The sequence below is a fragment of the Hypanus sabinus genome, chromosome 28 (assembly GCF_030144855.1).
Source record: "Hypanus sabinus isolate sHypSab1 chromosome 28, sHypSab1.hap1, whole genome shotgun sequence".
Lineage (NCBI taxonomy): Eukaryota > Metazoa > Chordata > Chondrichthyes > Myliobatiformes > Dasyatidae > Hypanus > Hypanus sabinus.
Window position 1 is genome coordinate 5378135 of NC_082733.1, and position 23065 is coordinate 5401199.

General features: G+C 41.6%; 1 protein-coding gene across 1 annotated transcript in view; it reads right to left on the reverse strand.

The window, feature by feature from the left end:
- Positions 1 to 22613, reverse strand: part of LOC132382390 (DNA-binding protein RFX7) — a 124886-nt gene extending 102273 nt beyond the window's left edge. Inside the window, exon 1 of the mRNA XM_059952532.1 lies at positions 21949 to 22613. Coding sequence (XP_059808515.1) covers positions 21949 to 22103 — 155 coding nt within the window. The 5' untranslated portion in view covers positions 22104 to 22613. The remainder of the gene's footprint in view (positions 1 to 21948) is intronic.
- Positions 22614 to 23065: the final 452 nt, after the last annotated feature.

A 23065-nucleotide genomic window follows, 5' to 3' on the forward strand; every position in this document is an offset into this window, starting at 1 on the left:
CCTTTCCTTACTGCTGAGCCCTTGACAAGGGCAGGTGTGTGTTCCCTTGAATTCCCTTTACTGAAGTCACCAATCAATTCAATGGTCTTACTGTTACTGAGGCACCACTCAACCAACCAACCTCACACCTGTACACCTCCTTATTACGATCTGAGATTCTGCCAACAACAGTTGTGTCATTAGCGAATGTATAGATGGTGTTTGTGCTGTGCCAAGCCATACAGTCATGGGTGTAGACAGCAGTGGGCTAAACACTGAAATCAATGTATCGTAGAAGACGGAAGATCTCTGGCTGTGGGCCCAGAGACCCAAGATCTTTGGGCACAGAGCTCAGAAAAAGTTGTAAAAAAAGATCACTCTCTACTCGAACACAGTTTTTTCCTTTTGCTTGTTTTTTCTTTCTGCTCTTTTCTGTAAGTGTATACCTCAGATAAATACTTCGTGGAGATTTGTGATATACATGATTATATGATATATATGTACAATGTCTGAAATACATCTTGTGGAAATGTTTGTTTGATAATGAACTTCAATAAAAAATAAATTACAAAATAAAATCAGTGAGCTGTTTCTTATGTCTCCCCTCTCGCTGTGAAACTTTTAACACTTCTTTCTCTCTTATTAGGGGGAGAGAGAGAGAACCTGTGATATGTCAAATACCGGGTGAATGAGTAGTCTTTGGGATACCGCAAGTCTGTGTCTTTGCTGTTGCTTTGCTGCACGCTTGAGTGCTCAGTGGTGGGTGCCAAAGCTTTTTTTGCTGGTGGGGGAGGGGGGATCTTTGCTTTGCTACAGCTTATGCATGAGGGGAGCTGGGGGGGGGGGACTTTGGGGTTCTAACATTTGACTGTCATTCATTCTTTGTGAGCACTTCTCTGTTTTCATGGATGGTTGCGAAGAAAAAGCATTTCAGGATGTATCCATTTCTTTGACATTAAAACTACCTTTGAAACTTTCCTTGAGGTGCACTGGTGTTGACTGTCAGTGAGGACACATTATGTCCAATTCACACTGACTCTGGTCTCTTGATAAGGAAGACGCAATTGCAGAGGGAGATAGAGACCCAGGTTTTGAAATTTACAGATTAGTAGTGAGAGGATGGTGTTGAATGTTGAGCTGTGATCAATAAGCAGTAGCCTGATGTAGGTACTGCCATAGTCCAGATGGTCCCAAACCATGCCAATGAGATTGCATTTGCTGTAAACCTACTATAGTGGTAGGCAAATTGCAGCAGTCCAGCTTCTTGCTTCAGCAAGAGTTAACCTAGCCATGACCAACCTCACAAAGCACTTCATCACAGTAAATGTGAGTACAATTGAATGATAGTTGCTAAAGCAATCACCCTGCTCTTCTTGGGCACTGGTATGATTGATGGCCTTTTGAACTAGGTGGGAAGTCCGACTTCAGTGATGAGAGACTGAAGATGTCCTTGGAATAACAGGCACAAGTTTTCAGTGCTCTAAAAGGTACACCATCAGAGCCCGACGTCTTGCAAGGGTTCACCCTCCTAAAAGATGTTCTGGCTACGGCCTCAGAAACAGATATCACAGGGTCCCTAGATGATGCAGGGATTCACAGATGTAGTTTTAACCTCCCTTTCAACTTGTGAATAAAAGCAGTAAGTTCCTAGAGCTGTTGGACATACAATTCTATCTCCAACTTCATTTGGAACTGTATTTTTACTTTTAAAATAGCCTTTTATAGGTCGTATCTGGACCTCTTGTAGTTTTGGATCACTAATTTTGAATGCTACAGATCTATCCCTCTTGGTTCATCTGTAGCTTCTGCCTTGGGATGTGCAGTATGTTCTTGAAGGCCATGAACTCATGAACACTACCTGGTTCCTCCTTATCTTCTTTGAAATTTATAGTTTTTATGTCTTTGTACAGTGCAGCTGCTACAAAATTACACATTCCACATCATATGTCAGTGTTAAAAAATGATTCTAATAACATAGAAATCTTCACTGATGAGAGAACCTGAAATTCTTATACTCTAAGATCTTTCATGTATTGCACCCAACTATCCTCAGCATCATTCTCTTCAATTTGCATTTCACCTCCTCTAACCAAGTTAAGATTTGTTGATATACAGTGCCCAAATCTACATAAGGAATAACTGGTACAGCCCAGGGGGGGAAAAAAAACAGTTCAGAGTGACATATGTAAAATCTGTTGTGTTCTGTATCTGAAACATAACTTCACACCCACTCAATGCGCCCTTTTATTCTGGCCATAGCTCATTTACACATCATTGTAAAATCCAAGCTAACCCCATTACAACTTCCAATATTTGATAAAAAAGCAGTTTCTTACACAAATCTCCAAGTTGCCACATTCTAACAAAGAAAATTCTGCCCTTATTGCTTCTTTATCACAACTCTTTCTCCCATCTTCCATTCAGTCAATACTCATATTCCCATAACTAAAAGCTGCTTTCAGAAAATATTTTATACAATGGAATACTAATCCAAATATGGAATTAGACTCAAACCTTTCTGATGCATTCCAGTTAAACACGGAAGTTAATCATTTCTCTGATTTTGCTGGATAACGTTTTATGAGGCATCTGGAAAGAAATGGATCCATCAGGCAGACGCAACATGGATTTACAAAGGCAGATCCTGTTTGACCAAACTTACTGGAGTTCTTTGAGGATATAACAAGCACAGTGTATACAGGGGAACAGATGTACATTATGTACTTGGATTTCCAGAAGGTGTTCAATAAGGTAAACAGAGAGTATACTGCAGATGCTGTGGTCAAATCAACACGTACAAAAGCTGGATGAACTCAGCAGGTCGGGCAGCATCCGTTGAAATGAGCAATCAACGTTTCGGGCTGAGTTCCACTTAAAAGATTTCTTCATAGAATAAGGATGCATAGAGTTGAAGGTGATGTATTAGCATGGTTAGCTAATAGAAAGCAGAGAGTTGGCATACATAGGTGTTACTCTGGTTGGCAATCAGTGGTTGAGTGCTGTACTGAAGGGATCGGTGCTGGGCCTACAAATGTTCACAATATGTATTAACCATCTGGAAGAGGGGACAGTGTGGTGTATCTAAGTTTGCTGATGATACTCAATTGAGTGGAAAAGCAAATTGTGCAGAAGATACAGAGAGTCTGCAGAAAGATATAGATACGTTAAGTGAATGGGCAAGGGTCTGGTAGATGGAGTATAATGTTGGTAAAAGCGAGGCCATCCACTTTGGAAGGAAAAAGAGCAAACAATTATTTAAATGGTAAAAAAAATTGCAACATGCTGCTGTGCAGAGGGACTTGGGAATGCTTGTGCATAAATCACGAAAGGTTGGTTTGCAGGTGCAGCAGGCTATCAAGAATGCAAATAGAATGTTGGCCTTCATAGCTAGCGGGATTGAATTTAAGATCAAGGAGGTTATGCTGCAACTGTACAGGATACTGGTGAGGCTGCACCTAGAGTACTGTGTGCAGTTCTGGTCCCCTTCCTTGAAGAAGGATATACTGCCTCTGGAGGCAGTGCAGAGGTGGTTCCAGGTTAATTAAAGAGATGAAGGGGTTAGAATATGAGGAGAGATTGAATCACCTGGGACTGTACTCACTGGAACTCAGAAGAATGAAATCTTATAGAAACATAAAATTATGAAAAAGATAAATAAGATAGAGGCAGGAAAGTTGTTTCCACTGGTAGGTGAGACTAGAACTAGGGGACATAGCCTCAAGATTCGGGGAGAGCAGATTTAAGATGGAGATGAGGAAGAACGGCTTTTTTCCCCAGAGTGATGAATCTGTTGAACTCTCTGCCTAATGAAGCAGTGGAGGCTACTTCAGTAAATAAATTTAAGACAAGGTTGGATAGATTTTTGCATAGCAGGGGAATTAAGGGTTATGGGGAAAAGGCAGGTAAGTGGAGATGAATCCATGGCCAAATCAGCCATAATCTTATTGAATGGCGGAGCAGGCCAGATGACCTACTCTTGTTCCTATTTCTTATGTTCTTATGTGTGATGAAAACAGCTGATTACGTAACAGGTGAACAAAATTATCATTTGAACTGACATTACATGGAAATCAGAGTCTCAAGAACACCAAGGCCTACCCTTATTCCTTTTTCTCATATTCTAAGACAAATTAGAGATGACTTTATGGCTGTGCAATCCATACTCTCATATTTTTTCTTAGTGAGACTTGCCCCTTAGGTGCATCATTGGCAATCTTTTATATCTGAACAAGATATGACATGCAGCCCCAATGACCAAATCCATATTCTCCCACACACACACTTCTTCCTCCTATATTCATCTTCTCTTGTAACCACGTTGTGCAGCTACCCAACCAAGATCAGATAATAAAAATCCAATTTCTCTACATCTTTTATCTAATTTATAAAAAACTTTTAATAACATTTGCAGAATATCTGAATACATACTAAATACACTTAGCTATCCCAAAGCAATTTAATTTGGTGCTAAAGAGGCCCTGTCAGAGGTACATGCAATTATAAGTTCTTCCTGTTACATAACAAATAGCCAAAACTGATAATCTAGGAATGATTACTGTGAGTTTCAACTCCTGTGACCTATCTTTTATGTTGCATTGCACCTATTTTTGTTTTGCATCATCTCTAATCACTCCTACTTTCAGAATCTACCAGGGACTTGCCTTTGTTCTTGCTTAAAATCCATTACATATGCAACATTTAGGATGCAATTAACAGTCAATAACTTGGAACATTGGGCTAAAGCCTGAATGTTAGTAGCTGCAAAGGAAATTGGTCACCAGCCATGTGTACCTCAGGAAGTCTTAAATTTCAATAGACAATAGGTGCAGAAGTAGACCATTCGGCCCCTCGAGTCTGCACCGCCATTCTGAGATCATGGCTGATCATTCACTATCAATACCCAGTCCCTGCCTTGTCCCCATATCCCTTGATTCCCCTATCCATCAGATATCTATCCAGCTCCTTCTTGAAAGCATCCAGAGAATTGGCCTCCACCGTCTTCCGAGGCAGTGCATTCCACACCTCCACAACTCTCTGGGAGAAGAAGCTCTTCCTCAACTCTGTTTTAAATAACTGACCTCTTATTCTCAATCCATGCCCTCTGGTACTGGACTCTCCCAACATCTGGAACATATTTCCTGCCTCAATCCTATCAAATCCTTTAATTATCTTAAACGTTTCAATCAGATCCCCTCTCAATCTCCTCAATTCCAGCGTGTACAAGCCCAATCTCTCCAATCTCTCTGCGTAAGACAGCCCTGCCATCCCAGGAATCAACCTAGTGAATCTACGCTGCACTTCCTCAATTGCCAGAATGTCCTTCCTTAAACCTGGAGACCAAAACTGTACACAATATTCCAGGTGTGGTCTCACCAGGGCCCTGTACAAATGCAAAAGAACATCCTTGCTCTTGTATTCAATTCCCCTTGTAACAAAGGCCAACATTACATTTGCCCTCTTCACTGCCTGTTGCACTTGCTCATTCACCTTCATTGACTGGTGAACTAGGACTCCGTCTCTTTGCATTTCTCCCTTACCTAACTCGACACCGTTCAGACAATACTCTGCCCTCTTGTTCCAGCTTCCAAAGTGGATAACTTCACATTTATTCACATTGAATGACATCTGCCAAGTATCTGCCCACTCACTCAGCCTATCCAAGTCTCCCTGTATTCTCCTAACGTCCTCTTCGCATGTCACACTGCCACCCAGTTTAGTATCGTCAACAAACTTGCTGATATAGTTTTCAATGCCCTCATCTAAATCATTGACATAAATTGTAAAGAGCTGTGGTCCCAATACAGAGCCCTGTGGTACCCCACTAGTCACCTCCAGCCAGTCTGAGAAACACCCATTCACTGCTACTCTTTGCTTTCTATCTGCCAACCAGTTTTCTATCCATGTTGAAACCCTGCCCCCAATGCCATGAGCTCTGATTTTACTCACCAATCGAATGCCTTCTGAAAATCTAGGTACACAACATCCACTGGCTTACCCTCGTCTAACATCCTTGTTACACCCTCAAAAAACTCCAACAGATTAGTCAAGCATGATTTGCCCTTGGTAAATCCATGCTGGCTCGGCCTAATCCTATTTCTGCCATCTAGATGTGCCACTATTTCGTCCTTAATAATGGACTCAAGCATCTTCCCCACGACTGACGTTAGGCTAACAAGGCGATAGTTCTCCGTTTTCTCCTTCCCTCCCTTCTTGAAAAGTGGGACAACATTAGCCACTCTCCAATCTTCAGGAACTGATCCTGAATCTAAGGAACATTGGAAAATGATTACCAATGCATCCGCAATTTCCTGAGCCACCTCTTTTAGAACCCTCGGATGCAGACCATCTGGACCCGGGGATTTATTAGCCTTCAGTCCTACCAGTCTACTCATCACAGTTTCTTTCCTAATGTCAATCTGTCTCAATTCCTCTGATATCTTATGACCCTGGCCCATCCATACATCTGGGAGATTGCTTGTGTCCTCCCTGGTAAAGATAGATCTAAAGTATGCATTAAATTCTGTTGCCATTTCCCTGTTTCCCATAACAATTTCTCCCAATTCATTCTTCAAGGGGCCAACATTGTTCTTAACTATCTTCTTTCTCTTCACATAGCTAAAAAAGCTTTTGCTAACCCCTTTTATATTCCTGGCTAGACTGAGCTCATACCTGATTTTTTCTCTCCGTATTACTTTTTTAGTTAAGATCTGCTGTTCCTTAAAACTTTCCCAATCATCTGTATTCCCACTCATCTTAGCCCTGTCATACTTCTTTTTCTTTAATGCTATACAATCTCTGACTTCCTTTGTCAACCACTGTGGCCCCTTCCCCCTCTTTGAATCCTTCCTTCTCATTGGAATGAACTGCATTTGCATCTTTTGTATTATGCCCAAGAATATCTGCCACTGCTGATCCACTGTCTTTCCTGCCAGGGCATCCGCCCATTTAACTTTGGCCAGCTCATCCCTCATGGCTCCGTAGTCTCCTTTATTTAATTGCAACACTGACACCTCTGATCTGCCCCTATCCCTCTCAAATTGTAGATAAAAACTTATCATGTTATGATCACTACTTCCTAATGGCTCCTTTACTTCAAGATCACTTATCAATTCCTGTTCATTACACATCACCAAGTCCAAAATAGCCTCGTTCCTGGTTGGCTCAAGCACAAGCTGTTCCAAAAATACATCCCTTAGACACTCCACAAACTCCCTATCCTGGGGTCCAGCACCTACCTGATTCTCCCAGTCCACCTGCATGTTGAAATCTCCCATAACGACTGCATTACCTTTAGCACATGCCAATGTTAACTCCCTAATCAACTTGTACCCAATATCTACGCTACTGTTTGGGGGCCTGTACACAACACCCATTAGGGTCTTTTTGTTACCCTTACTGAACCCTTATTGTTCCTCAGCTCAATCCACACAGACTCTACTTCCCCTGTTCCCAAGTCACCTCTTGCTAAGGACTGAATCTCATTCCTCACCAACAGGGCCACCCCACCCCCTCTTCCCATATTTCTGTCTCTACGATAGCACGTATACCCTGGTACACTCAATTCCCAGGCCTGATCCCCTTGCAGCCATGTCTCCATTATCCCAACAATATCGTAGTTCCCCATTTTCATCTGAGCTTCAAGCTCATCTGTCTTATTTCTGACACTACGCGCATTCAAGTATAGAATTCTTAGCCCATTCCTCCTCTCTTTGCTTAAAACACTGTCTACTGTACCTAACCCAGCTCCTTGAACTTCCATCGGGTAAATTGCACCCTGAATTTTGATGACCTTCTCAAGATCACCCAAACCTTGTACACATTTAACCCCATGCACCTTCTGACCAACCCTCTGGATCTGGATCCCTGCCCCCTGCACATCTAGTTTAAACCCCCCTGAGCAGCACTGGCAAATACTCCTGCAAGAATGTTAGTACTCCCCCGGTTCAGATGTAGACCATCCCTTCGAAACAGATCCCAATGTCCCTGGAACAAAGACCAATTATCCAAAAACCTGAACCTTTCCTTCCTGCACCATGCTCTCAGCCTCGTATTAATGTGCATAATCATTCTATTCTTCGCCTCACTCGCACGTGGCACAGGTAGCAATCCCGAGATTGTCACCCTGGAGGTCCTGCCTTTCAGCTTCACTCCTAACTCCCTGAACTCTCTAAGCAGGACCCCCTCACTCACCTTACCTACATCATTGATCCCTACATGGACCACTACATCTGGGTTCATGCCCTCACTCTCAAGAATAGCCTGCACCCGATCTGAGATGTCCCGGACCCTGGCACCAGGGAGGCAACATACCATCCGAGACTCCCGATCTGCCCCACAAAATCTCCTATCTGCCCCTCTAACTAGAGTCCCCTAAAACTATCGCTCTCTTCTCTTCCCTCCTCCCTTTTCTAGTTGAGGGTTCAATCTCTGTGCCAGAGGCAGGACCACTACAACTCATTCCTGGTAGGTCATCCCCATCAACAGTATCCAGTATGGTATACTTATTGTTAATGGGAATGGCCGCAGGGGTGCTCTGCTCTCTCTGCCTGCTCCCCCTGCCTCTCTGGACCGTCACCCATCTGCCTACTTCTTGGTTTTTTGGTGTGACTACCTCCTGATAACTCCTATCTATCTCTGCCTCCACCTCCCGAATGATCCGTAGTTCATCCAGCTCCTGCTCCAACTCCCTAACTCGGTCTGATAGGAGCTGCAGCTGGACGCACCTTTTGCAGGTGTGGTCATCAGGGACAACTGTGTTGACCCTGACCTCCCACATACTGCATATGGAGCACACCACTGCTCTGACTGTCTCCCCCATACCTGAACTGGATTAATAGAATAAGTCTAAAAAGCACCTAGCGACCTTACCTTCTTCCCCTCAGCGAGCAATCACACAAGCTTACCGAAGTCCCCTTACGCCGAAGCCCACTTAGCCAAAGCCCAGGACTCTGCTTCCACGGACTCCGCTGCCCGCTCTGAAAAGAAGTCCTGCCTTTTAAAGTGCGTGCTAGACGCTGACGTCACTCGCGCCTGCGCAGTTCCCCCTCCTCCACAGGTATTGACCAGGTAGGCTTAAATCCTACCTACACGTTCGAATTCTCTGAGCTCCCAGCTGAATCACAAGCTGTAACTTGCTCCCGATTCAGCACATGCCCAAACAAATGATGAAATCTGAAAGTACGTGAAGGTCAGTTGCGTCTACATCTGATCTTTACTCCATTGTGGGACTCACCAGACCAGCAGTGGAATAAAAACTCACTGAAGAAAGCAGCCTGATGCACTTAACATCTGGCTCATAAGGATTGCCAATGTAGGAATAGTGAATACATTTATTCAATCCAGTCACAGCCCCATGGGCAAAAAAAGATACGTACTTAATGATTTTAACATTATCAATTATTTGTTAGGGCTTAATGTGCTTTCATTAGATTTTAGAAGAAAATCACATCATTAAAATAAATCTCTTGAGAGATGCTACCTGACTTAATGACTTAGTAAAAGTTTGTGTCAAATATTTTTAAGCAAGTTCTTTGTCAGTCCTCTCTTGAAAAGCCTCCCACACTCAAGTTCAATCCTGATCCTGAGTACTGTTTGTATGGCACGTGCACTTTCTTCCTGCAACCATGTCGGTTTTTACCCAGCCTCTCTCTTTTTACCCCCACATCCCAAAAATGTGCTAAATGGTGGGAAAACTGGCTACAAGTTGTTCCTATGGTGGATGGATCAGAAGCATTCCTTAAACGTTGTGAGGAGAAGGCTCTAGATGTTAGGAACTTCATATACTTTACATATGATATCCTACAGACTTATCCTCCAGATTTATAAACTTGCACTATCATACTATTGACTCTTTGGAGTATGTCACCTTCAATTTAAGTCTTTTTACCCTAATAAATGGTACATTATACTCCATACATAGAATTGCACTGTACCCTAAATGCATTTCTCGCAGCCTTTTTGGTTTATGAAATTTATCTTAATGATGGGATTTTCCAGGAATGAATTCCTATGCTATAATTAAGGTTAAATATCAGCAACAGTATTACATCTGCTCCACTGAGATGCAAGATGTTCTGCAGATCCTGGAAATGTTGAGCAACCTACACAAAAGGAGCTCAGCAGGTGAGGTAACACCTCGGAAGGGAAGTGAAGAGTTGACACTTCAGCTGCGAACTTCATCAGTATTAAGAAGGAAGGGACAGATGCCAGAATGACCACATCTGCTCCACTGTTAGGCTAGCCAACATGCAGTAAGAGGAAAAAGTTATTCCTGAAAAAAATTAACTGAGTTGTAAATAAAGACCTATTAGTTGGGGAAAATTCCTGCCATGTTCCATTTATAGCCATTTAACAGGAAAAAATGCTCCCCAAGTATTTTGTGCATGTACTCATTGGTATTGGAGTTGTAGAATAACATTACAAAATTGATTTTAGCATTTATGGCAAATGGCCCTTAATATACCTGGTCAGGGTGTAAGCAAACCTTCTTGGGGTCTATTGAATCAATAAGGGTTGATTGGCTGGAAGGGCCAGAAAGTTGATTCCGGACCTAACCTGTATCAATATTTTGGGACGAAAGGTTGTATCCCAAGCCAGTTACAAAATGAATACTGCAATTCACCACAATCTGCTTCACACTGCAGAGAAGAGTAAAGTCATCCTTAAGTATGAGATCTCCAAACAATTACACAGATGGACACCAGAAAATGAGCATTTCTGCAACCCCCACCTCTACCCCCAAAATCTGGTGACAAGGGCAAGGAAAATAGTCAAAAAATATTTGTTAAATTTTTCCTTCCATTTTACACTGTAAATTTTCCTAAGCTATCCGTTAGAAAGTGAATATTTCTTTCAAAACTTAGGCAAAATTGCATTGTACCATTGCAAATGTGCAAACTGCAGTCACAATTTGCAAATTGCAAATTTGCAGTCACAAATTGCAGTCATAATTTACTGCCAGTTTTGTTTTTAAATAAACCATGTAACCATAGCAAGCAATTGTTCCAACTTTGGGATCCTTCTCACCGTAAATGCACTGGAAATGATGAAACTTGTTATACCAAGCAGAGGAAAATGGACAAGTATACAATGTTGCAAACTCTGCTGTTTTCTGTAAAATAACCATCATTGTGCTTCACATCCAAAGTGGTAATTTCAGGGTCTAATAAATTATGCTGAAGGATGATAGAAAGCCATTAAGCCTGTCTGAATTCCCCAGAACATTGGTTATAGAGTGAGAATGCCTAAATATATGAAAGGGTGAACCCCTGCCACTAATTGGTCAAGTAGTTTTCTGCACAAACTCAACCTAACAATCAAAACTGCCCACCATCAGACAAACGTGATATAAATTAATTTTATCAACAGTAAACTATAATGCAAAAACTAGCAAATTCATAACATCATTGTTAAAAATCCTAGAATTCTTTAAACAGTGCTTCACAAAAACCACAACAGATCAAGTCACTCGCCAAATTTTACTTGAAGCAGTATCATCTACTTCCTGTGAATAAGAATCGATGTGAATATTTTCATTGTAAAACATAGGGACGATCACGTGCAGAATCACTGCAAATGTTCCATGGAGATGTGCACCAACCAAATTATCAGAGGACCCTGAAATAGGTACAGGAGGGATTCTTTATGAAAGTATTATTGAACCATTTCAAAAAGGACAACAAAGTTGCTACTTTGTGCTAAAATATTAGCTAGTTTCTTCACAAACTAGAAATCTGGCTTGTGCTGTCCAGCTAGCATTTGTGTACAATCTGAGTAAACCCAATGGGGTGGAGAACCTTTTCAAAAGAATGTGCCCAAATTGGCAATAATCTTCTAAAAAAAAAATTATCTCATGTGTCAAGGTAATTTTGAGCAGAGATTATCATTAATGAATTAGTAACGATTATGGACATTTAAGTTCCTTTGCTTATTTGTAAGTGATCATTGTTTTACTATTAATAGACAGAGACGGTTTGAAATAAACAATTTTAGAAAACCTGTTCAAAAATTATTAATCCTGTAAAAAGACAATTGAAAAATAACAATTTCTAAATATTACTGAGCTGCATCTCCAAATAAGAAAATATAAAATGAGTAATATTGTTAGAACTGTTTACTATCCAAATACAGATGTGTACACCAGGTTTGTGCGGATTTCAAAACATATCATCTAATGTCATGAGCTCTCGCAATCGTCTAGCTCTCGCCAAGCCCATGCAAGACATTTCCTGTGAAAACCTCTCACTGCTCTCGGGTTGTAAAAAAATCATCTGCTGATTCATTTAGCAGTAGGGATAATTGTGCATCTTGTGTATCTTTATACTATGCATGAGCACCATCTTGGGCACTCGTGCCATGAGTTCTCCACCACTGCCCTTGCAAGACTGGGGAAAGTAGGTGCAGAGACAGTAAAAAAATACATTTCAGATTTATGGAACATAATTCAGAGAATTCCTCAGAGATCTTGGGCTTCTTACTAGGTTTAAAAGGAATGTAAACTTTTATATTAAATTTAAACGACATGACAAACATGACATGACAAGCCTTTAAGAGGACACAAAAGACATTACAAGTCGACAAATGCAGGGACAGAAATCAAAGGATTTTTAAGACTCGCAGGTGTAAATTGAAAATGTTAATTGGGATTCAGGATGAAGTACATAGAGACAAAACAATTTCAAATGTGCTAATGAATTTGGATAAGAGTGTAAGGGATTGTTGTGGGTTCCATCAGAGGAAGGGTTTTAAACGATCAGGAAGAGCAAGAAACAGTTCATTAGAAAGTTACTAAGAAAGGTGGGGGGAGTTATCATGTTAAAAACAAAAGCTTAACATAATCAGTTATCAACAGTGGGTCCTGGACCTCAAGGTTAACCTATTCCTCATTCCACAAACGTTGCCTGTCTCACTGAGCATCTTCTAGCACTGTGCTTTTTATGTCAGATTTATAGCACCTACAGTTTTTTAAAAAAATAAAACAGTGTGGCGACCCATTTCCTGGCACATCCGAACCGACTCACAATTAGATAGCCTACGGGGGGTTGCGAGCACAGAGCTTTGGAGCCTCTGCGCCATGGGGGGCAGGTTGAGGGAGGCTTAAAAGTGAGGCTGAAGATTTCGAATAAAGTTTTTTTTTCCTTCGACTGCAGTTACCGATTCCGTGTCGTAATTTTAGCGCTGCGTGTAGCACACCGCTACAACAGCCTCATTTTAAAGACAATAAGTAGAACGGAAATATAACAGGCTTTCAAACTGATGAAATGCTCTAACGGTTAGGCAGCATCTGTGGAAATATCTCTGGATTTTATTAGTCATGTTGATGGGTCATTGATTCAGAAACACTTGTACAGATGAAGCTTTAACTCCATTTTTTTACTATTCTGTCCTTAAAAATCAAACTTCTAATATCCATAGTCTCAAATATATAGAAGTACATCGCTTTGTTCTGAAATTAGATGACCTGTGGAAAATTGCCTCTTGTAAAATACGAGAGGTGCAGGTACAACCTTTGGAAAGTTATCTCACATGTGACATGACAATTCCAGACCAAACTGGAATCACAGATGGATGTTCAATGGCTGTGGCTATCACCTCCTACTAAACAAAAGGAAGCATCATTTGTGACAAGAAGGTTTTGTTCCCAGTGCTTTTTATGCTCACTTTGAGCGACAAATCATAGAGGCACCTTCAGAAACTCCCACAGCCCCTGATAACCCAATGATTTTAATCTGAGGCCGACGTGAGAGCATCAGTCTGGAGGGTGAACACACACAATGCATCTGGCCGAGCCAGGATTCCAGGCCAAGAACTAAAAACTCACCCTGATAAACTGGCTGCAGTGTTCAACCTCTTGCGTCGGCAGTACAAGGTACCCACCTGTTTCAAGTAGGCTTCCAAGTACGGCACCCAAGTAACCTGCCTCAATGACTATCATCCAGTAGCACTTATATCCACTATGATGAAGTGCTTTGAGAGGTTGGTGATGAAACATGTCAACTCCTGTCTGAGAAGCTACTAAGATTCACTCCAATTTGCCTACTGTCACAACAGATGCCATTTTACTGGCTCTTCACTCAACCCTGGAAAATCTGGAGAGTGAAGATGCATATACATCAATATGCTCTTCATTGACCACAGCTCGGAATTCAAAACATATCAATAAACTCCAAGACCTAGGCCTCAATACCTCCTTGTGCAAATGAATCCTCAGCATTACCATTTCTGAGGATCTGTGTTGGGTCCAGCACACAAGAGCTATTACAAGTTTTCAAAGATTTGGCATATCATCTGAAACTCTGACAAACTTCTGTAGATGTGGAATGGACAGTATATTCACTGGCTGCATCATGGCCTGGTATGGAAACACCAAATATCTTTGAAAGAAAAATCCTACAGAAAGTCGTGTATATGTCCCAGCCTATTATGAGTAAAGCCCTCCCCACTATTGACCACATTTACATGGAATGTTGTCACAGAGAAGCAGCAACCATTATCATGGACCCCCACCATCTAGTCAATGCTCTTTTCTCATTGCTGCCATCAGGAAGGAGGTACAGGAGCTTAAGAACTCATATCACCAGGTTTGGGACTCACTTTCAATGATTCTTCATCTCATGTCATTGATATTTACTGCTTATTTATTTATCTGTCTGTCTCAGTGCTGAGTGTATTAATATATTAGGGTGTTTTGAGGTCAAGGAGGAGGAAGTGCTAGGCCTCCTAATGAGTATTAAGGTGGATGTGTCCCCAGGGCCTGATAGGATTTACCCCAGGTTATCGCAGGCAAGAAATGAAATTGCTGGGACTTTGATCAGAAGTGGCTAACATTGTACCTCTATTTAAAAAGTGAAAAAAGGGAACTATAGACTGGCAAGTCTCACATCAGTCGTAAGGAAACTGCTCTAGAAAATTCTTTGGGATAGGATGAAATCCAGGACCTAATTAGGAAGAGCCAGCAAGGTTTTGTGCATGGAAGGTCATGCCTTACCAACTTGATTGAGTCCGATGACAAGGTGACGAGAGAAATTTACGAGGGTAGAGCAGTGGATGTTGTGCTCATGGATTTTGGTAAGGCGCCTGACAAAATCCTTCACTGGAGGCTAATCCAGAAGATTCAGGTGCATGGAATCAGTGGCAAATTGATTGTTTGGATTCAGGACTGGCCAGAAGACAGAGGGTAGTGGTTGAAGGAATTTATTTGAGCTGGAGGTCTGTAATCAGTTGAGTTCCACAAAGATCTGTGCTGGGACCTCTGCTGTTTGTAATGTATATAAAAATTACCTGGATGAAAATGTAGATGGGTGGGTTAGTAAATTTGTGGATGATACCAAGACTGGTGGAGTTATGACAGCATGACATTGATCAGTTGCAGATATGGGCAAAAAATGACAGATGGAGTTCAACCCAGATAAATGTGAGGTATTGCACCTTGGTCAGGAAAATGCAAGGAGACTGTACAAGATCCTTAAAAGTGTTGCTGAGCAGAGAGATCTTGAGGTCCAAGTTCATAGCTCCATGAAAGTGGCTACAAGTCAATAGGTTGGTTAAGAAGACTTATGAAATGCTTGCTTTCATTAGTCCATAAGACATAGGAGCAGAATCAGGCCATCCAGCCCATTTAGTCTGCTCCGCCATTCGATCATGGCTGATACCAGATCCCACTCAACCCAATACACCTGCCTTCTCGCCATAATCTTTGATGCACTGACAAATCAGGAAACTATCAATTTTCATTTTAAATATACCCACGGTCTTGACCTCCACAGCTATCTGTGGCAGAGCATTCCACAACAGATTCAACACTCTCTGGCTGAACAAGTTTCTCCTTACCCCTGTTCTAAAAGGTCACCCCTAAATTTTGAGGCTGTGCCTTTATTCTGGACACCCCCACAAAAACTTTTCAAATTGTTTTTATTGTCATGTTCAGTGAGGTACAGATTCAATGAACATTCACCCTATCTAGTCCTTTCAACATTCAGTGAGATCTCCCTGCATTCATCTAAATTCTAGTGAATATAGGCCTAAAGCTGCCAAATGCTTCTCATATGTTAACCTCTTCGTTCCCAGAATCATCCCCATGAACCTCCGCTGGATTCTCTCCAATGACAAGATAACCTTTCTGAGATATTCTATTCCCCTACGAGGACTCCCAAGTCCCTTTGCACATCTGATGTTTCAGTTTTCTCCCCATTTAGATAGTCTGCATTTTATTCCTTTTGCCAAAATGCATCATCATACATTTCCCAACAATGTATTCCACCTACCACTAGTTTGCCCATGCTTCCAATTTGTCTAAGTCCTTCTGCAATCGCATTCCTTCCGCAGCACACCTACCCCTCCAACTACAGTCATATCATCCTTGAACTTTGCCACAAAGCCAGCAATTCTACTATCTAAATCACTGACAATGTGGAAAGAATCGGTCCTGAGGAACACCACTAATCACTGGCAGCCAACCAGAAAAGGTCCCCTTTGTTCCCACTCACTGTCTCTGCTTGTCAGCCATTCCTATATCCATGCCAGAATCTGTCCTGTAATGTCATAGGATTTTATCTTGTTAAGCAGCCTCGTGTATAGCACCTTATCAAATGTTTCTGAAAATCCAAGTAAATGACATCCACTGCCTCTCCACTGTCCACTCTGCTTGTTACTTCCTCAAAGAGCTCTAACAGATTTGTCAGACAAGATTTCCCTTTACAGGAATAATGCTGACTTTGACTTATTTTAACAATAGTCTCCAAGTACCCCAAAACCTCCTCCTCATAGTCAAGGCACTGAATACATAAGTCCAGAGGTTATGTTGCAATTTTATGAAAACCTGGTCAGGCCACATCTGGAGTATTGCATACATTTCTGGTCACCACACTATAGAAAGAACGTTAAGGCTTTGGAGAGGGCACAGAAGATTGAGGTTCACATGAAGAAAGGCTGGATCGACTAGGCTTATACTCACTAGGTAGAAGATTGAGGGGGGATCTTACTGAAACGTATGAAATTCTAAAGGGATTGGACAGGCTAGATGCAGGAAGATTGTTTCCGATGTTGGGGAAGTCCAGAACAAGGGGTCACAGTTTAAGGATAATGGGGAAGCCTTTTAGGACTGAGATGAGGAAAAACTTCTTCACACAGAGAGTGGTGAATCTGTGGAATTCTCTGCCACAGGAAACAGTTGAGGCCGGTTCATTGGCTATATTTAAGAGGAAGTTAGATATGGCCCTTGTGATCGAGGGTATGGAGAGAAAGCAGGTACAGGGTTCTGAGTTGGATGATCAGCCATGATCATACTGAATGGAGGTGCAGGCTCAAAGGACCGAATGGCCTACTCCTGCACCTATTTTCTATGTTTCTATGTTTCTAAGAGATTTACCAGGATGCTGCCTGAGAGGCTGGATGAACTTGGGTCATTTCCTTTGAAGTGTCAGAGGCTGAGGAAAGATCTGATAAAGATTTATTAGAGGCAGAGATAGAGTACACAGGAAGGATTTTTTTCCCAGGGTTAAAATGTCTCATGCCAGAGGGCATGCATTGAGAGGGTAGGTTCAAAAGAGATGGAAAAGATAAATTTTTTCTACTAAAGAGTGGAAGATGCCTGGAATACACTGCCTGATACGGTGGTAGAAGCAATTACATTGGAAACTTTTAAGAATCATTTAGCTAGGCACATGAATGCGAGGAAGATAGAGAAATATGGACATTGTGCAGATAGGCGGGATTAGTTTTTAAGGGTTTGGCACAACATTGCGGGCTGAAGGACCTGTTCCTGTGCTGTATTCTTCGATGTTCTATGTCCAGCCCATCACACCTGCCTTGCCATTCACTGAGATCCCAGATGATCTGCTATTGCACAGCCACTCTTCCGCGTGCTCCATTAGATTCTGCCAAGTCTCATCTAAACCACCTATCCCACCTGGTGTTGAAACCTATCTTTCCACAAGCAAGGAAAACTGAAAAATATTGACAAATTTATGGATTTTGGTAGAAAAGAGAGAAACATTTTTTTTAAATCACACCACACAATGTTGCAAGGAAACAGTTTATTTTTGGAGTCATAAAGAGTCAGATCTTTTTAAGCAACTAAGAACCCAAGTCAGCATACAAAATAAACACTGTATCCTAGCAGATACAAATGTGTTCTGTTTGCAACTTAAATTACCATAATATCAGAATCAAGAAAACCATTTGTTGTGTTGCAAGGATGACATCATAAAATTTCCAAAGTCAAGAGAGTTGTAAGGTGTACAAAATGAAATCACTAGGGGAAAGCAGGTCAGGCTATGGGTTGAAACAGGAGCTGCTTGCACATTAAATCAAAACAAAGATTACTGTAACCAGACTACCAATGAAACTAACAACTCCACAAGTACACTAGTTAAAGGCACATAACACGGGATTTACAAAAATTGTCAGACGCATATACAAAAGGCAGTATCAAATTTAGTTATTTTCATAGTGCCCATAATTAAAACCCATTGTTTATAAAACAAGATATGAAAGTATTTTGCCTTAAAAATAAAAACACTTGTATACGTATATAATGAGGATGTGAGATTGGAATCAAAAAGATATTGCTGAACCAAACAGGGACAATGCAAATATTCTCAATGGTTGTAAAGTTACTTAAAATATATATAATCATATGACATCTTCACATTCCTCGTCAATCAATAATGCTGCCGCCCTGGCACCTTGGAATGCTCCCCAAATCCACTCTCTGACTTTATCCCATATTCTATTAGTATATCACAATATTTTATATATATATAGCTAAGCTTTTTCTTAATAATTGCATATAAAGATTTGCCAATTTCTTCCAGTAATTTATACTTGAATATTCAAGGTCTTTATTGACAACTGAATGTAAAGAGGGTTTACAAAGTACCACACATTTGCCTGCAGCTTTTTTCTACATGCTATTAATATAAAAATGGGTAAGAATTATTACTTTAGCAAAAACAATGATAAACTGGCTTCAGATCAGTAATCCATAAAGGCCAGAAACAGAGAATATCTTCCCTTGCACACTCTTTCATATTGTTAATAAAAACCACCCATGTAAGCCTGTCACTTTGCAATTATACCTTTCACTTGTGGAGGTATTGCATAATAGGACTACATCATAATGTGCAAATAGGGTATCTGATTTGAAATCGAATGACTTAACCAAAAAAAATTAATTACATCTCATTTTCCAATTAACTCCATCATGATCAAACTTAGTTCTGATTATCCCTGTACAGGACCAAACTGGATCAACCAACAATTGTTGAAATTTCCTCAGCATGTTGTGTACTCTATATTTGGCAATCACCCTCCTGTGAAAAGCAATTGCAGTTGCAGGTGCACACCCACCATGGGACTTCATAAGCTCCAGAATCTTTCACTCCTATACATGGTGCCACAGCATCAATGAAGTGGGGGAGGATTCTTTGTCTGGAGTTTGGATAATGCCTCAGAAGAATCACTACCATTTCAGGCAGAAGATTAAAGTGTTTCATCCACCCTAACTATGCAATCAAATGACTTTAACTCCACTGCTCAGGATCGTACCAGCTGCTTAACATATCTCAACCTTTTTCTCTTGTCCTTAAAATTTCACCTTTACTTTCCTTATTTAAATTGCATCATGCACTTGGCTTGACCATTTTCTTTTATGACCCTTATAATTGAATTGATGAGATTGCACAACAAAATTATTGGGACCCAATAATGCAAACAACTAAACACTTTGCATATAAAGAAATCACCTTTCAATGTTTGAAAGTCCTAGTGCTTGGCAATCTCCCTTCAAGTTCAAAGCCTCCACTCTGGAATTATTAACAGGCCCTTTCCCATCAAACAATACCATGGAAATGAGGCATCTAAAATCCATATAATATGCAGAGTAATCTAGACCACTATGCTTGGTAACTACATCCATAGCAGTTCTGTGTATACCAGACTTACTTTGGATTTTTTTGTATTAGTTCATAATGATAATTGTCTGCAAATTCGGACATTCTAAAACAACCTATTATCCAACTGAGCCTAAACAAAAGGAAGTTAGTTGAATGCCAATTCTTGCTAATGACAATGTGCTGAAATTCTTTACTCACCATTTCAGGTTGCTGTCTAAACTACAAGCCAATTCCCTTCAATCTCAATACATTTGATGGCATCCTTTAACACAATGTCAGATTTCGTATTCATTTAAACAAAAATACTCCACTCTAATTTGACGCTGAAAAATGCAAATTTTGAGGTCGTAAAAACATTTTCTTTCAATAGTGGAGAACACTATTCAGACCACTGAGTCTGTGATGGCTCTCAATGTATTGCCATTAGTCCTATTCTACTTTCCATGAATATTAGACAAAAGGCAAGCCATGGTCAGTCTGGTATTCATGAATTGTTCCAGTGCATATTAATTTATTCACAATCTTTGTAAGAACAATGAACAGATAAATATCACTAACATTTAACACAAATTTAATATGTAGGCTTGAAGTACTGTAATTAGTCTGAATAAGACATATCATAGTGCTGAAGATACAAAGTAACAAGTAAAATAAGTTTTGAAACTAGCTTTTCTTGGAACAGTTCATTTTATAAGAGCAAGGTAGAATAGAAACAGCATCAAAATTTAGCAATGCTCTACTATGATCAGCCACTAGGTGCATTTTCAAGCAAGATGATTCCTAGGCCAAGAACCATCCATTTCACGTCTGCTGCATCTGGCAGCCCATCTTAGAACTGGGGAAAAAACTTATTTCAAGTTCAGATGAAACAGCTTTGACAAGCAAACCCGTGAGAAGCCAGATTACAGCCTTATCATCTTCACAAACAAAATCCAAATAGAAAATGTTAAGCCATCAATTATGAAACAGGTTTTCCTGGAACTTGGATTCATGCACACTGGATACTGATCACAGATCAATAGATTATTGTAAAATTAATGTTCTCACAATCATAAATGTGAGAACATTAATCTTACAATAATCTATTGCTACACAAAAACATTAAAGAGCATCTTATTTGCATAGTGCATTATCAGTGAAACTTTGACACTGACCTCCACAAGGTGATATTCAAACAGCTGTCAGAGCACCAACAAAAGGAGAGGTGGATAAGATTCAGATGGGAGCAGCTTTAGGCCTAAATAGTGTAAGGATGGATATTAACTGAGCATTGGAAATTGGTGCAATAATACTGATTTTGTGGACTGCTGGAGGTCAGACCAAGAGGAGCAAAGAAAGGATTTGACACAAAATTGTGTATTTCCTTGGGAAAAAAGGATGCAGTTTTCCACCCAAAGGATACCAGCCCAAGTAGGGTACTAAGCATATAGGGTGACCACATTTTTGGCAAACAATGATTGATAAGAGTGAATTACACAATAAATGGTCATAGCACATTCAATATAGATTACAGTCTTGTATCTTGCATTTTAACTGAATAGCAAACATTGGAAGAACAAATCCATTAAACATATTTTGCCTGTAAATAACTAATCTGTTGCGATTAGAAGTGTCCAGACATCTGTTAACATTTTCCAGATTAATCCGGTTCTTCTATACACGGACATTGTTATAAAAATGTAATTTCTACACGAATAAGTGATCTCGGTGCATTTTCCTTTATACGCCCTTTGACACTGAATTGGGGGAGGTGTAAAAAAATACTAGTAATAATGCCTGAACGGATTTTACAAAAATGCAAAGATAAAACTTGCGTGATCTTTCACATTTAACCATAAATACCAGGATGCTAATGTCTTTAAATAAAGTACTAAAAATATTCACTCTCCTTCAAAACCCCAGAAATATATTAAAACATGTACGGAACAAAAACACTTTAAAGTGAGAACTATACACGAACGTACAAGCAGCAAAATGTGGAGTGATAGATTTGCTTGCAGTTTAATATTTTATTATATCCGGCTAAGGGGCAGGCAGGGACTTGTTTATGCAGAAGGCCTTAGTTGCGCTCACTCACCAGATGGAGTTCTTCAGTTTCTGCTGCAGTGCACTCGCTTCCGACTCCGCCAGCCCTGCCACCAGGCTGGGCAAAGCGCAGTTGCCCTCCGCACGGCGGATCTGCGGCTGGGGCTCCCGCTCCGGCGGCGGCGGCGGCGGCTGCTCCTCTGCCATGACGGTGATGGTGGTGCGGAGGGAGGGAGGCAGGCAGGGAGAGACGGAGCGGGGAGGGTCTCCGTGGGCTGAACGTGAGGGCGGGCTGGACACGTACGGTGACTAGGCCGCAGCCGCTCAGCGGCCCCTCAGGACCGAGCAGCGCCTCCCCCTACCCTCCCTCCCCCCTCCTCCTACTTCACACGCCGATGCCGAGCGAACTCTCCTCGGTGTCTGTTCAGTACTGCAAGGCGGCCCCGACCTGTGCACAGCACTCTCCCCGGCTCTGGTACATCCTTGACCTGCTCCGAGCCGGAAGATGCTTCGCTCCCCTAAGAGACCTCACAAACACACGGGTATGATGACTGGAAAGAGTGGGGACGAGTTCTGGGGCGATTTGTGTATCTCCCGTGCGTTACAGCCCGACTCCGGAGACGGTGCCATGCACACGGCCTTCACACAGAACCTCAGCGAGAGGAGAGCAGCTGAGTGAATGAGCGGCGCTGCCAGAGCGCAGGCGCAGTCCGGCGGAGGGACAGGGGCTGGGAGAACGGGAGGCGGGGATAAGATGTGTGGGAGGGGGTAGAATGGGGCAAGGGCAGGGGTGGGAGGGGATGAATGCCGTGGGGGAAAGGGAAAGAATGGGGTAGTGGGTAGGGGCAGGGTGGAAGAGGATGAATGGGGTGAGGGCAGGGGGAAAGATGGGGAGTGGGTAGGGGAAGAATGGGCTGGGGTGGAGGAATGAGGACGGGGAGGAGTAAGAATGGAGCAGGAGAGGGTGAAGAATGGAGTGGGTGGGGGAGAAGAGAGAGGGGCCAGGGGGAATAGAGGGGTAGGGGAGAGTGGGGGGGAGAGGGAGAAGGGAAGGGGGTAGGGTGAGGTGGAAGAATGGGGGAATGGGTATGGGGTGAAGGAAGAGGGGGTAGTGTGAAGAATGAGAGAGTGGGAGAGGGGAAGGGGTGCATGCAAAGGATAGGGAGAGG